General features: G+C 37.2%; 1 protein-coding gene across 8 annotated transcripts in view; it reads left to right on the top strand.

The window, feature by feature from the left end:
* SEPSECS (Sep (O-phosphoserine) tRNA:Sec (selenocysteine) tRNA synthase) overlaps positions 1-17,197 on the top strand; it is a 72,077-nt gene that overhangs the window by 9,180 nt on the left and 45,700 nt on the right. For all 8 annotated transcript variants that reach the window (XM_055245899.2, XM_055245903.2, XM_055245900.2 and 5 more), the window contains 2 exons: positions 6,089-6,218; positions 6,365-6,456. In XM_055245899.2, the coding sequence (XP_055101874.1) occupies positions 6,089-6,218; positions 6,365-6,456 (222 nt within the window). The remainder of the gene's footprint in view (positions 1-6,088; positions 6,219-6,364; positions 6,457-17,197) is intronic.

The raw sequence follows: 17,197 nt of genomic DNA, 5'->3' as shown, positions 1-17,197 counted from the left end.
CTAGAGAGTTACGTAGCTTTCTTTAGGTCAGTGAGACTTCCTCAGAAAGGAATGACAATCAATGATTGTTATTATTGACAATCAATAACTGGTTACTGAACAAAGTGAATGAATAAATGAAATATTGTGTTTATTTATACATGTATGATACAGGCTATATAGTTTGTGTGCATAATGATAATATATATACTCAGTTTTGACATACATGTCAAACCCTATCTAATACTTCCCCCTTCCTCGCTAGCATTTTCTACTTTTTTATTTTTTTGAGATAGGGTCACTTTCTGTTGTCCAGGTTGGAGTGTGGTGGTGCAACCACAGTTCACTGCAGCCTCAACCTCCCATGCTCAAGTGATCCTCCTACCTCAGCTTCCCGGGTAGCTGGGACCACAGGTGTGTGCCACCACACCCAGCCAACTTTTTGTATTTTTTCTAGAAATGGGCTTTTGTCATGCGGCCCAGACTGGTCTCAAACTCCTAGGCTCAAGCCAGCCTCCCACCTCGGCCCCCCAAAGTGCTGGGATTACAGGTGTGAGCCACTGCGCCCAGCCGTTGCTAGCATTTTCTATCCTTCTTTTTGCTTTTTTACCATGTTCATTGATTTTAAGATGCAATGTTCTACATTTTGACATCTGAAATTGTGATGTCTTATCAGTGGTATCTTACAATGTTAATAGGCAATGTTTTTTTTTTAACGTAGTGACATATAAAGTAATGATGTTTCTTAAAATTGATGGCTCCTTGCTATTTTTCTCCAGAACACTTATCACCATTTGATATAATGTTTGTTATTGACAGTAATTAGAATTAAGGTTCTGTTGGGGTAGAACTTTGTTTTGTTCACTGCTGTGCCCTCAATACTTAGGACAATATCTGGTACATAATGGACAGTTAATAACTGGTTACTGAACAGTCAGTGAATAAATGAAGTATTGTATTTATGCATGTATGATATGGACTACATAGTTTGTGTGCATAGTGATGTTAATATACACATTCAGTTTTGACATACATGTGTGATTTGTGTTATGGGGGCATAAGTTATTCACAGATTAGCTGTGGCCTACTCCAATATGGTAAATGCTCTGAAGCACGATAGATACTATCTAGTACATTTTTTTGTCTTTTATATTATTTTTAGTATACTAGTATCATCTTTTACATAAATGTGGTTTACATGAAATAGTAATCGCTGATTTGCTTAATTTCCTTACTCAACTTTGTATCAGTTAGGATGTCATTGGCAGCAAGTAACAGACACCCAACTCAAGTTGGCTTAAACCAATAAGGAAATGGATTAATTTATATAGCAAGTCCAGAGGTGGAATGGGTTTAAGGCATGGTGTGTTGGGATTTCTTAAAACCTTTAGAGAAAGACTGTTTACCATTTCCTTGGTATTTCTTTTTGTTATTCCTTAACTTTTTAAGGCTTCTTCACTTATTGTAGACTAGGTTATATCTAATTTGTATGGTCATAGAGGAAGGGTACAATTTTCTACACTGGAAATCTTGAAAAACATTTTATTTCAGTGATTGATTTTTATTCTTCCTTTCCCTTTCCCCATTGCTCTTCTTCTGTGTAATTTTTAGCAGCTTCTCTTTTAAAAGTCAAATACCATCAGCATTACTAAAAGTTTAGGAAAGTGAGGAAGGAGTAGAAGATCACTCATAATGCTATTACCCTAACAAATACCCTTAACAATTCATGTATTTACTTTTTCTCTTTTTATATGCATATTGTTTTTACATAGTTATATTCATTGTGTACATGTACTTTTTTTAGTGTTATATTTCTGTACCCTTCAGATGCCTATAAAGTTTTCATAATGATCATTTTAATGATACAACATATTTTTAAATACTAGAAAATTTGGTGGTGCATTTGAAGAGGTTAAAACTAAGAGAGGGTGGGTATGGTGGCTCACCTCTGTAATTCCAGCACTTTGGAAGGCTGAAGCTTGTGGATCACTTGAAGCCAGGAGTTTGAGACCTCCCTGGGCAACAAAGCGAGACTCCATCTCTACAAAACTAAAATAAAAAAAAAAAAATCTGGATGTGGTGGTGTGTACTTGTAGTCCCAGCTACTCAGGAGGCTGAGGCAGGAGAATGGCATGAACCCAGGAGGCGGAGCTTGCAGTGAGCTGAGATAGCCCCACTGCACTCAGCCTGGGCGACAGAGCGAGACTCCGCCAAAAAAACAAAACAAAAAGCTCCAGAATACAATAAGAAGGTGCCCTTGGAGTTGCACATCCCTAATACTGTGCTTTGTCATTACCTCTCTGCATTGGGAGGTGTTTTACTAAAATTTTAACCAAAAAATAAAACTATAAGATGGATGAATAAACTTTTAAATGCAGATATTGTTGCAAATAATGTATTACCTTCTAAAGTTGACATTTCTTAAAAAATTTCTTTGATACCTAATATCTGGATATATTTATGGAGTGCATGTGATATTTTGATACATGTACAGATTGTGGGATGATTAAGTCAGAGTATTTAGGCTATCCATTACGTGGCATTTATTATGTATTTTTGCGTTGGGAACATTTCACATCCTCTCTTCTAGGTATTTTGAAATATACAATACATTGTTGTTAACTATAGTCACTGTACTGTGCTATTGAACATTAGAATTATTAAATATAGCAAATATGTAAACATTCTATTTTTCCCAAATTGGCCTTCATGAAAAGAGGTTGTGGCACTATTGATTTAAATCAAATGAATACTTGAGTCTTGAGTGCAGGTTGCTGTTTCATGACATTCTAAAAAATTAAAGTTAGCTTTAATTCATCTCAATATTCCTTATTGTTAATATATACCATTTACTACACACTCTCCATGTGTCAGGCATCCTACTAGGCTTTTTTTTTTTTTTTTTTTGAGGCGGCGTCTTGCTCTGTCGCCCAGGCTGGAGTGCAGTGGCGCGATCTCGGCTCACTGCAAGCTCTGCCTCCCAGGTTCCCACCATTCTCCTGCCTCAGCCTCCTGAGTAGCTGGGACTACAGGCGCCCGCCACCACGCCCGTCTAATTTTTTGTATTTTTTTGTAGAGAAGGGGTTTCACCGTGTTAGCCAGGATGGTCTCAATCTCCTGACCTCGTGATCCACCCGCCTCGGACCGTGCCCGGCCCCCTATTAGTCTTTTAAAGTTATCAGCTGAATCCTGACAATTTAAGGTGTACTTCTCATTCTCATTCTGCACATGGAGAAATAAAAAAAGTGGGATTAAGTGACTTGCCTAAGGTCCTATAGCTACAAAATAGCCCATCTAGTTCAGTGTGACTCCAAAGTCCCATTTTTCTGTTAAAAAACAAAGTACTAAAGTACTAATACTATGAGTCTTTTCTTGAGAAAATAATATTGCAAGAATCAATCAATGAAGAAAGAACTATAAATAAATTTTTAAATTTTTATTTTAACATTATGTTTTTAACTTTTTTGTTTTTAAGATGAGGCCCCAGAATGACTTAATGCTGAGCATATATTCTGTATGCACATAACCGCACCCCCAGGGGAAGTCAGTTTTGAATAACCTATATTTCTGTTTATATTTACTAAAATGATGAATTTAAGAGATTCATGAATTATGGATGTTAGGATAGATTAATGGAGAGGGATATAGTAGAGTCACAAAAATATGCATATAAGGCTAATTATTTTGAGTCAGAATGGATTGTAAAGCTCCAAAAGTGTGAGAAGCAGCAACTTTGCCTATTAAGAATTTGAGAGAAGTAGGTGTTACTACTGTTTATTCACAAACCCAATTGTCACTTCATTCAACAAATACTTTCTGGGTTCCTGCTTGTGTACCAGGCACCAGGGTAGGAACTGGAGATGAAATAGTGAATCTGACAAAATCTTTAACCCTCATAGAGCATTCTATTTTTTGTGGGAAAGCAGAGAGTGAAACTTGAGTATGACAAGTCTTGGATAAATGCTCTGGTATTTGGGGAGGTTGGATGTCATTAGATGGAGTGATCTGGGAAGCACTCTTCAAGAAGTACACGTGGGTGAAGCTCTGAATGACGTGAAGGAGGAAGCGTTGCAGCTCTCTAGAGAGGGAGATTCCAGACAGAAGCTAACAGCCAAGACTCTGAGGCAGGAGTGTGCTTGGAATATGTGAGAAATAGCAAGGAGGCCAGTATGGCTGAACCATAATGAACAAGGTGAACAGTGGCTGTAGAGCTTTGAGGTGTGTTAAGGGTTTGGGATTTTATTTTTGGTATGATCATTGGCCATGGAAGGATTTCAAGCAGGAAAGAGTGACATGCTATGTGGGAAATAGACTGCAGGGAGGCAAGAGTGGAAGGCTGTTGTAGCAACCCATATGAGATTTGTTGGTGACTTTGGCCAGGGTGGTAGTTGTAAAGGTGGTAATAAATGCTTTTATTCAGATGTATTTCGAGAGTGGATTTTAGAGCATATACTGGTGACTTAGATGTAGCTGAAAAAAGGGGGTCTGTACCATTTTTGAGATTGGGTCTGGCCTGTTTGTTTTCTTGTCACAGAATGTGCTGCCTTTTAAATGCTTTCTGTGTTTTAGTGATGGAAGGGTTCTAGCAAAGTCTGGTGCACTGATTCCTCTAGTACTTCTGCTTCCAATTTAGGTTCCTGTTTCTCTCAGGAGGCCTTGGACAGTACTAAAATGTTAATACAAAGGCAACTCTGACTGTTCCACTTATCTTTATATGCTGCTACTTTGCATGTTTTCCAGTTTTTTTTTTTATTCTGTTCATCTTATATGCGTCTCTCTGTTTTCCTGTGATATGGTGAGATTTTCTCTGATCATGGTTTATTAGGAAATTAGAAAGAAGAGGAAGAGGAAGGTTAAGATTTGAACAGTTGTATAATGGCCTCCAGAGCAGCTGCTCCTCTTTCCTGCTTCGGCTGCTTCCACCTGTTGCCTGGATCTCGACTCTTAGATTAGGCCAGCTATCTGCTCCTTCTATTCTCCCTCAGATAGTGAGGTGTGAAAATGAAGGTCAAATATGGTTATAATATTAATAGGAATGTAGATTGTGAGTACAGATTGAAAATCTGTGGCTACAGATAAAGAAAAAGACTATCTTAGTTGTAATTTAGATAGTATCTCTATTTTTAAGAGGAGAAAATTGAAGCACATTAGACAGAAGGTCATAGACTGTGTTGGATGAGGACCGAACTTAGTTTTACATTTCTAGTAGGTAAGTATTCAATTTTTCACCAGAATGTTAGATTTTCACTGGAAGTTCATTTGCGGTGGAATGAAATCATCTAAGTTTATAATATTAGGGAGCATGAGTTATGTAGAAACATTGCTTCTAGAATTGCCAAGAGTATACAAATAAAATTTCCACTAAGTGATGTTAAAAGTAAAACTTTGCATTTATTTTTTGTTATCTGAGTGCTTAAAATGGTCATACAGGTAGTAGATTGTCCAAGCATTAAAGAGAGGCACATGTATAATTAACTGTTTGGCAACTCGGATGGCTATAGTCCATTAGGTTATGGTGGCCACTCTCGAACTCACCGAGGGTGTTTAAAACCACTTAATAGTTATAGGACCCATTGTAGACATTTGTTGTCAAAAAAGGAGCCCAGATGAGAGGCATGGGATGAATCCATTCTTTCTTATCAAATTTTAACGTGTAAAGCTTTGTTTCATTAAAGTTCCCACCTGAGCTGATACTGAAACCGTGCTTGCCTCACAGAGTTGATATGAAGATTAAATGATTTATGTGTGAAAGCAGGTTGTAAGCTTGAAGTTCCACATATAAGGAGCACCATTAAAAATTTTTGTTTAATACTTATAAACATTTTCTTGGCACTATTACAAAGAAAATAAAAACAAAAATTTTCAATTGTTTTTCCTGTGCATTGTTTTAATGGTGTTTATTTTTATTCTAAGGTAGAGTTGACAAAAATTGTATATATTTACAGTGTACAATTTGATGTTTTGATGCATGTATATATCGTAAAATGGTTAAATCAGGCTAATATATTAATTAACTCAAATAGTTATAATTTTTTATTGTGGTATTTGTTTGTTAATAGCAGTTATCTGTTTTCCTAGCAACTAATATGTAATATTATATTGATTCTAGGGGGCTCGAGTTGGTAGAATAGATGCTTTTGTTCAGAGCTTGGACAAAAATTTTATGGTTCCAGTAGGTGGCGCTATAATTGCTGGCTTTAATGATTCCTTCATTCAGGAAATCAGCAAGATGTATCCAGGTAAATAAAGAATTTGCTTTTCAGAAAAAGTAACTAACAAACAAAAATCCATTTGTACATAGGCTATTGTAATAAATCTTAATTTCCAAAGCTACCCCCCCCACCCCCCACAGTCTTCTTAATGTAACTTACTCTTCTTATTTCAGGAAGAGCTTCAGCTTCACCTTCTTTAGATGTCCTTATTACTTTATTGTCACTTGGATCAAATGGCTATAAGAAGCTACTAAAAGAAAGAAAGGTAAGCTTTCCCTTTAGGTGTTGAATAACATTCTCAACTAGAACCATGCTCCAAATAGTTGGTGTTTTCTGCCTATTGGTTTCTTGCTTCAGGAGGGAGACATCTAGTATGGTCCGACAGTATTTATTCAGATCTAGAACCACCGTAGGTGGTTTACTATTAGTTTTTATCAGCCTGTCTATCCAGATATTACGAGGAATCTTGGTTAGGTGATTTTGCTTTTATTTATTTACTTTTTAGAAACTCCTGGATTAGGGACTCTTATTCAGTAAAATTCAATTCATTTATCACTTAAAGGTACTTAAAGGTAGAAGCTCTTAAAAGACAAATGGACAAGTCATCTTTTTAGTTTTTGGAAACCTGAAAATTGTTTAGGAGTGAGATGTCAGTCACAGGAGGAAGAACCAGGTCAGAAGTTAGCTCTATCTTTTTTTCTTTTTTTTTTTTTTTTTTTGAGAGGAGTCTTGGGCTGGAGTGCAATGACACTATCTTGGCTCACTGCAACCTCCGCCTCTCAGGTTCAAACGATTCTCCTGCCTCAGCCTCCCAAGTAGCTGGGATTACAGGTGCCCGCCACCATGCCTGGCTAATTTTTTGTGTTTTTAGTAGAGACGGGATTTCACTATGTTGGCCAGGCTGGTCTCCAACTCCTGACCTTGTGATCCACCTGTCTCAGCCTCCCAAAGTGCTGGGATTACAGACGTTAGCCACCCCGTCCGGTCTATTTCTTGTCATTATTGAATGCTGAACTCATTGGTTATATTTGTTATGAAAAGAAGTTACATTTATATTTGAAAACAGGACTTTATCTCCAACACAACTAGCTTAATTCAGGACACCTCCAAAAGACAGAGATCGTATAGCTGGGGCAGGCAGTGTTTTATTCATCTTCTGTCTGGGAGAGAGTGAGTTCCCTGGTGCCGTTTTTAAATCTGATAACTTTCTAGCACTTAATAACAATTGTAGTCCCTTATATTTACAATAGTACTTTATATATTGTAAAGCATTTTCATATGTATTATCTCATAGATCTTCTCATAGCCTTAGGATGAATACATAACAAGTTTAAAAATCTTGTGCTCTATTTTACCCCAGTCCTCCTTCCCATACTAATTCATTCCATGGGAAAGTAATTGTTTAATTGTGAGGACATTTCTTAAGATTTATGTGATATAAGAAAAGATGCTGAATGTCATTAGTAATTAGGGAAATTCAAATTTAAAACCACAATGAAATACCACTACACACCTTTTAGAATGGCTAATGTACCGAAATATGCAACAAGGTAATGACTTTCAAATGCATTATACTAAATGAAGGAAGCCAGACTCAAAAGGCTACATATTGTACAGTTTCATTTATATGCCATCCTGGAAAAGGTAAAAAATATAAGGAAAGAAGAAAGATTAATGGTTGCTAAAGGGTAGGTATTGGGGAGGGAACTTTTTAGGGTGATGAAACGTTTTATGTCTTGATAGTGGTAGTGGTTTCATGACTGTATATATTTGTCAAAATTCATAGAAGTGGGCACCTAAAAAACACATCCAGAATTTTACTATATATGAGTGAATTATACCTCAGTAAGTCTGACAATGAATTTTTATACAATAAGAATAAAACTCTGGTTTTATAAACTCCAAATTATAATCATTCGTGGTCGTAGATTGTTGGAGCCAAGAGAAAACCATGGCAAATCTTTCAAGGAAACAGATCCATATGTCAGATGACAACTCTCTATAGATGAGGAAAACTCGTCATCTGCTTATATGAGAGTTTAGTTGTTTCAGATGTCAGGGGTTCTTAGCTCTCCTGTAACTAGTCGTTTCATCCTGGAAAAGTTGTAAAGATTTTATTTCCCCATTTGTGAAAGACATAATTGATAGCTCAGGACACTTTTAGTTTTAAAAGACTCTAGAATATTTCTTAAAAGAGTTACTTCCTGGACTTTGGACATAACAATCATGGGAACTGGCCTGTAATTTAGTAATCCAGTATAAAGCATATTGGTAATATAAATCAGGCATTTTGTAAATTTGAGTTTTTCTTTTTAACGCAATGATCTCTTCAATTTCATGTTACCTTATACCCATTTTTACCCTTATCAAGCTGTCTTGGCTTCCCTCCCTGCATCTGAATAAGCCCAGTTAAAATAGCATAGTCTAAAGTATGGAAATACAAAGGTAAAGTCAAATGTGGGATAAGATTCATTGAGTAAATATTTAACTTACTGTGTATTTATTGACCACATGTCATGTGTCAGGCATATAGATATATATAGATATAGCAGTCAATACAGTAGATAAAGATACTTGCTCTTGGGGAGCACACATTGCCTATGGGGGAAACCAGCAATAAACAGGCAACATAATACAGAAATTACAAAGTTTGCTTGAAGGTGAAAAGTGCTATGGAAAAAAGGAAGAATAAGGAGAATTCGGGATGATGAGGTGGTGGTGGGAACTGATTTTTAAATATAGTGATTAGGGCAGGCCTTGTTGAGAAGGTGACTTTGTTTTTTTTTTTTTTTTTTGAGACGGAGTCTCACTCTGTCACCCAGGCTAGAGTGCAGTGGCGTGATCTTGCCTCACTGCAACCTCTGCCTCCCGGGCTCAAGCGATTATCCTGCCTCAGCCTCCCGAGTAGCTGGGATTACAGGCATACATCACCATGCCTGGCTAATTTTTGTATTTTTAGTAGAGATGGGGTTTTGTCATGTTGGCCAGGCTGGTCTTGAACTCCTGACCTCACGTGATCCGCCCGCCTTGGCCTCCCAAAGTGCTGGGATTACAGTCATGAGCCTCCGTCCCCAGCCCAATACCGCGACATTTGAGTGAACTTGAAGTTTGAGGGAATATACACATATGATGGTGAAGTGCGTTTCAGGCAGAAAGCCAGTATCAGGACTCTAGGCCAGATGTGGACCTTGTGTATTTGAGAAGCAGCAAGGAGGCCAGTGTGGCTGGAGCAAAAAGAGCAAGGAGGAGAACTGTGGGAGTTGAGGTCAGGGTGGTAATGAGGGTGGGCTGATCATGTGGGGCCTTCTAGGTCACAGTAAGGTCTGTGCCTCATACTCTGAGTGAAATAGGGAGCCATTGGAGGTTAGAATTCAGTAGAATGATCTGACATGCTTTGAATGCTCACATTGATTGCTGTTTTGATAATAGATTGGGGGGCAAGGGCAGAAGCTGGATGGATGCCTGTTATAGGAGCCTTTTATAGTGGTTAAGAAGTGATATTGGCTGGGAGCTAGATGGTGGCAGTGGAGTTAGTAAGAAGTGGTTAGAGTCTAGGTTTGTGTTGAAGATTGAGCGAGTAGGAGTTCCTAATGGATGGTAGAGAAAAGTAAAGAATAACTCTGAGATTTTTTACCTGAGCAATTGGAAGGATGGAACAGCCATTAGCTATGATGGGGAAGCTGTAGGTTTTGGGGGAAGACTAGGAGTTCAGTTTTGGACAAAATTGAATTTGAATTGACCTTAAGATAGAGTTGCAAAGTAGAGAGTAGGATATACAAGTTCAGGATTAAGAGAGAACTGGGCTGGAAATAAAAATCTGGGAGTTAATTGTCCAAGAGACTAGATGAGATTGCAAGAGAGTGAGTCTAAACAGAAAAGAGATATAAGGACTGAGCTCTGGGCACTACAGCATTAAGAGGTCTGAGAAAAGCAACCAGCAAAGGAGACTTAGAAGGAACATTCAGTTGGGAGGAAGACCAAGAACGGTGTCCTAAGTCATCCCTTGGTATCACTCAGATACCAAAATCTGTAGATGCTCAAGTCCCATATATAAACTGACATAGTATTTTCATATAAATTATGCACATCCTCCTGTATTCCTTAAATCAACTCTAGATTACTTATAATACTGAATACAATGTAAATGTTATATAAGTAGTTGTTATACTGTGTTGTTTAGGAAATAATGTCAAGAGAAGAACTCTGTGCATATTCAGCACATATGCAATGTTTTTTTTTTTTTCTCCAAATATTTTCAATCCACACTTGGTTGAAGCTGTGGAGGCAGAACTCATGGATACAGAGGACCAACTGTGTATTAAGGAGGAGGGAGTGATTAGCATAGCTAATGGCACTGATAGGTCAAGTAGGGTGAGCATTAAGATTTGACCATGGTTAGAAAGATTTCTTGTAAAAATCATTCTTAACATAGTCTTTCCATGCAAGGTTTGTGTTTATACAAATACCATATACGTCCTTATACATTTATATATATATGAAATAATTACACGTAATACTGAGCACTTATTATCTGGAAGTCACTCTTCTAAGTACATTTTTATGTATACCTTTAATCCTTAAAATATTCTTATGGGGTATTGTTATTCTTATTTTCATAGGAAATCAAGAAGTAACATGTATGTGGTGAATTGTGGAATATGGACTGAAATCTAGGCAATTGGGTCTCCTATTCTCTGTCTTAACTTGTAAATTCTACTTGCCTTTTTAAATATAGATGATAATCTAGTCTGGTGACTATGGAGCTATTTGTATGGCTGTAAATCTCAAGATACGGGTCTACGGATATCTAAAGGAGACAAAAACAGTGAATAAATCTAGCTACTCTGGCCAAAAAAGCTCAGTTATATTTTAGAGAGGATATATGTTGTTTGCTTGTGCAGAATCACTGTCATTGGAGAACTGCTCCTCCCTGACTCCAGGTGGTCCTGCTGAGTCCATCAATTACAGTGTCCCCGCTCTTTCATACGGTGGGCAGATGATCTGGCTAGCCTGGTTCACAGGCATGTAGAGATAGTATCCTTCCAGTAGATTTGATTGATCCTTTAGAGACAGGACCTCTTGCTTTGCAGATAGTAAGCTGTAAGGATATAATCTTACAACTGTCAGCTGCCATATTTCTAGCCATGCCAAGAGAGACTTCTCAACACTAGGGACTATAAGAGGAAAAACAGAATTAAGTCATTTGAGACTCTATCCAGCCATACCTGCTTGTGGACTGGGCTGTGAGATGAAGCAGTAAATTCCCTTCTCTGTTTTAAACTTTCTAATGCTGATACTTTTGATTCCTTTTATACCCTTAAGCCCTTATATCATTAAGTCCTTCACAATGCTTCCAACATTCCTTTCTTTCCACTTCCACTGCTATCACTCCCTAAGTCCTTACCACATCACACCTGATGGTTACAATAATTTACTCACACTTCTCCTGTTCCCCCACCTTGGTCTACTCTAATTTGTCACATCGTAGAGCAGTGCCAGGTTAATATTCTAAAGACACAACTTTCAGAGGCCAAGGCGGGCAGATCACGAGGTCAAGAGATCGAGACCATCCTGGCCAACATGGTGAAACCCCGTCTTTACTAAAAATACAAAAAGTAGCTGGGTGTGGTGGCACACACCTGTAGTCCCAGCTACTCGGGAGGCTGAGGCTTGAGAATCACTTGAACCCGGGAGGCAGAGGTTGCAGTGAGCCAAGATTGCGCCACTGCACTCCAGCCTGGCGACAGAGCGAGACCCCATCTCAAAAAAAAAAAAAAAAAAAAAAAAGACACACCTTTCTTCAAGTTATTTTCCTTTGGGTTCTGGTTGCCTACAAGACAAAGTTCATACTCCTTTAAAAATAGTATCACCCCTGCTCATTCATTTATTCATTCAAACAAATATTTATGTGTAGGCCTAAAGCTAAATCCACAAACAAGACTGACTTAGTCTTTACCTCCGTGGAAATTATAGTTTTGGGAGGAAATCTGGATATTAAATAGTTACAAATCTGATGAGAATTATGAAAGGAAAGCAGGGTGTGTGAGAGCATCTATTACCAAACCCAGCTGGGACACCTACCCCAGATCTGGAAGGGTCAGGTAAAATCTGTGGAGAAAAGACAGTGCATTTATTCATTGACATTCGTGGTGTGGTCCTAAGGTAGTACTGATGGCTAGTACAACTGTAGAACTATGAAAGGGTGTTTTAAACTGAGTCTAGAAAGCAAAGTACTGTGCAGTTATTTGAGAGTTTATGTTTACTTTATAAAATTAGCTTTCCTTTAGGGTAGATTCAGATTCATTAGGTCAGAAGGAGGGCTTAGACAACTGCATTTTTAACAAAATTTTCGTAATGAATTTTGGTGCAGATTTATGTTTGATAGCCCTTGTTTTGGGGCACATAGGTCACTTGTACATATAACAGAAACTTGGAGAGGAAACATACAATGTCATAGCATTTTAACACTTATACATAGGTAGATAATATTTTATGGCATTTGAGATGGAATGCACAAATATCCCAAATATCAAAACTTGGAAATATAACGTTAGTTATCTGTATTTATTTCTGATCTTTTGTAGTCTTTTTTCTTAGCTGCTTTTTGTTTTATGTTGAGCACTCCTCAGATTTGGCTAAAATCATAAATTTATTTTATTTATTTATTTTATTTTATTTTTAAATAGAGATAGGGTCTTGCTATGTTGCGTAGGCTGGTCTCGAACTCCTGGACTCAAGTCATTCTCCTGACTTGGCCTCCCAAAGTGTTGGGATTACAGGCATGAGCCTAAGTTTATTTTTAAACTAAATAAATGGAATATATTATAACTCTAACAATAAGACCATTATACAAAGTTATAAGTCATTTTAAAAGTATACTTTATTATATAGATAGTAACTTTTAAGACTAAAAAAAAGATATTATTTTAGATTCTGGAGTACATGTACAGGACGTGTAGGTTTGTTACATAGGTAAATGTGTGCCATGGTGGTTTGCTGCACCTATCAACCCATCACTTAAGTATTAAGCCCAGCACGCATTAGCTATTTTTTCTGATTCTCTTCCTCCCCCTGCACCCCTCTGACAGGCCCCAGTGTGTGGTGTTCCCCTCCCTGTGTTCTTGTGTTCTCATTGTTCAGCTCCCGAGTGAGACCATGCAGTATTTGGTTTACTGTTCCTGCTTTAGTTTGCTAAGGATAGTCTTCCAGCTCCATCCATGTCTGTGCAAAGGACATGATGTCATTTCTTTTTAAGGCTGCATAGTATTCCATGGTGTAGATGTGCCACATTTTCTTTATCCAGTCTATCATTGATGAGCATTTGGGGTCGATTCCATGTCTTTGCTACTGTGAATAGTGCTGCATTGAACATACATGTGCATGCATCTTTATAATAGAATAATTTATATTCCTTTGGATATATATCCAGTAATGGGATTGCTGGGTTGAATGGCATTTCTGGTTCTAGATCTTTGAGGAATCCCCACACTGTTTTCCACAATGGTTGAACTAATTTACATTTCCACCAACAATGTAAAAGTGTTCCTATTTCTCTGCAACCTTGCCAGCATCTGTTGTTTCTTGACGTTTTAATAATCACCATTCTGACTGGCATGAGATGGTGTCTCATTGTGGTTTTGATTTGCATTTCTCTCATGATCAATGATGTTGAGCTTTTTTTCGTGTGTTTGTTGGTTGTATGGATGTCTTCTTTTGAGAAGTGTCTGTTCATGTCCTTTGCCCACTTTTTAATGGGGTTGTTTGATTTTTTTTCTTGTAAATTTGTTTAAGTTCATTGTAGACTCTGGATATTAGACCTTTGTCAGAAGGGTAAGTTGCAAAATTTTTTTCCCATTCTGTAGGTTGTCATTTCACTCTGATGATAGTTTCTTTTGCTGTGCAGGAGCTCTTTAGTTTAATTAGATCATATTTGTCAATGTTTGCTTTTGTTGCAGTTGCTTTTGACATTTTTGTCATGAAATCTTTGCCTGTGCCAATGTCCTGTATGGTATTGCCTAGATTTTCTTCTAGGGTTTTTATAATTTGGGGGTTTACATTTAAGTCTTTAATCCATCTTGAGTTAATTTTTGTATAAGATATAAGGAAGGGGTTCAGTTTCAAGTTTCTGCATATGGCTAGCCAGTTTTCCCAGCACCATTTATTAAATAGGGAATCCTTTCCCCATTGCTTGTTTTTGTCAGGTTTGCCAAAGATCAGATGGTTGTAGATGTGTGGTCTTATTTCAGAATTATCTATTCTGTTTCAAGGCCTGTTTTTGTACCAGTACCATGCTGTTTTGGTTACTATAGCCCTGTAGTATAGTTTGAAGTTGGGTAGCATGATGTCTCCAGCTTTGTTCTTTTTGCTTAGGGTTGTCTTGGCTATATGGACTCTTTTTTGGTTCCATGTGAATTTTTAAATAGTTTTTTTCTAATTCTGTGAAGAATGTCAATGGTAGTTTGATGGAAATAACATTGACTCTATTAATTTCTTTGGGCAGTGTGGCTGTTTTCATGATAGTGGTTCTTCCTATCCATAATATGGAATGTTTTTACATTTGTTTGTGTCCTCTCTAATTTCCTTGAGCAGTGGTTTGTAGTTTCCCTTGAAGAGTTCCTTCACTTCCCTAGTTAGCTGTATTCCTAGGTATTTTATTTTCTTTGCAGTAATTGTGAATGGGAGTTCATTCATGATTAGGCTTTCTGCTTGTTTGTTGTTATATAGGAATGCTTGTGATTTTTGCACATTGATTTTGTATCCTGAGACTTTGCTGAAGTTGCTTATCAGCTTAAGAAACTTTTGGGCTGAAACAATGGGGTTTTCTAGATACAGTATCAAGTTATCTGCAAACAGAGACAGTTTGACTTCCTCTCTTCCCATTTGAATACCCTTTATTTCTTTCTCTTGCCTGATTGCCCTGGCCAGAACTTCCAATAGTGTGTTGAATAAGAGTGGTGAGAGAGGGCATCCTTGTCTTGAGCTGGTTTTGAAGGGGAATGCTTCCAGCTTTTGCCCATTCAGTATGATATTGGCTGTGGGTTTGTCATAAATGACTATTATTATTTTAAGATATGTTCCTTCATTACCTAATTTATTGAGAGTTTTTAACATGAAGGGATGTTGAATTTTACCAAAGGTATTTTCTGCATCTGTTGAGATAATCATGTGGTTTTTGTCTTTAGTTCTGTTTATTTGATGAATTACATTTATTGATTTGCATGTGTTGAACCAGCCTTGCATCCTGGGGATGAAGCCTACTGAGTCATGGTGGATAAGCTTTTTGATGTGCTGCTGGATGTGGTCCTGGTTTGCCAGGAATTTATTGAGGATTTTTGTGTCAATGTTCATCAGGGATATTGGCCTGAAGTTTTTTTTTTTTAATTTCTGCTAGGTTTTGATATCAGGATGATGCTGGTCTCATAAAATGAGTTAAGGAGGAGTCCCTCCTTTTCAATTGTTTGGAATAGTTTCAGAAGAAATGGTACCAGCTTCTCTTTGTACCTCTGGTAGAATTCAGCTGGAAATCTGTCTGGTCCTGGGCTTTTTTTTGGTTGGTAGGCTATTAATTACTGCCTCAATTTCAGAACTTGTTGTTGGTCTATTCAGGGACTCAACTTCTTCCTGCTTCAGTCTTGGGAGGGTGTATGTATGCAGGAATTTATCCATTTCTTCTACGTTTTCTAGTTTATTTTCGTAGTGGTGTTTATAGTATTCTCTGATGGTTGTTTGTATCTCTGTGGGTCAGTGATGATACCCCGTTTATCATTTTTGTTGTGTCTATTTGATTCTTCTCTCTTTCTTATTAATCTAGCTAACAATCTACCTATTTTTTATTAATTTTTTTAAAAAACCAGCTCCTGGATTCGTTGACTTTTTTTTTTTAAACGGTTTTTTGTGTCTCTGTCTTCTTCAGTTCCACTGTGATCTTGGTTGTTTCTTGTCTTCTGCTAGCTTTGGGATTTGTTTGCTCTTGGTTGTCTACTTCTTTTAGTTGATGTTAGAATGTCAATTTGGGATCTTTCTGGCTTTTTGATGTGAGCATTTAGTGCTATAAATTTCCCTCTTAACACTACTTTAGCTGTATCTCAGAGATTCCAGTATGTTATCTCTTTATTCTCATTAGTTTCAAAGAACTTCTTTATTTCTGCCTTAATTTCATTATTTACCCAGGAGTCATTCAGGAGCAGGTTGTTCAGTTTCAGTTGTGTGGTTCTAAGTGAGTTTCTTAACCTTGAGTTGTAATTTAGTTGTGCTGTGATCTGAGAGACTGTTCTGATTTCAGTTCTTTTGCATTTGCTGAGGGGTGAAACTTTTAAGATTTCTATATGCTGTCATTATAATGCCAAATAAGCATGTTATTTAGTATTTCTTGTTTTTGTTCTTGACTTCGAAACCATAAATAAAAATAATCATATGCAATATTTACTACAAGAAACTAATGTAAGTCTTGAGTAATTTTGTAGTTAAACTTATTTAATTAGTAAATTAAACTGAGAGTCTGAGTGTACTCTTCTAAAAAATTACTATTATGTGTCTGAAATGAAACTTGGTCCTTAATTATGAGTACTTTGGTAGACTAATGCCCCCCTTGGAATTTGCCATCCATCCCTCTATTCTTAGCATCCCTTACTTGATATATAGTAGATGCTCATCATATGTTTGTTGAACGTATGAACACAGGGTACTTAAGAACACCTGGATCAATTGTTGTATAATCATCTCATATTTTATATAGCATAAGTGTCTTTCTGGAAAATTAGTCAGAAAGCAAATTATACACACACACACATATTTTTAAAGATATGGGGTCTTGCTATGCTGTCCAGGCTGGACTTGAACTCCTGAGCTCAAGCAGTCCTCCCATCTCAGCCTCCCAAGTAGCTAAGACTATAGGCATGTACCTCTGTGTCCAGTTGCAAATAATATTTTGATACTGATTTCCATTGTGAATTCTGTGCTCTTTTTTTTTTTTTTTTTTTTTTTTGAGATGGGGTCTCATTCTGTCA

Source organism: Symphalangus syndactylus, chromosome 16, assembly GCF_028878055.3.
Source record: "Symphalangus syndactylus isolate Jambi chromosome 16, NHGRI_mSymSyn1-v2.1_pri, whole genome shotgun sequence".
Lineage (NCBI taxonomy): Eukaryota > Metazoa > Chordata > Mammalia > Primates > Hylobatidae > Symphalangus > Symphalangus syndactylus.
This window is presented reverse-complemented; position numbering and strand designations above follow the sequence as displayed.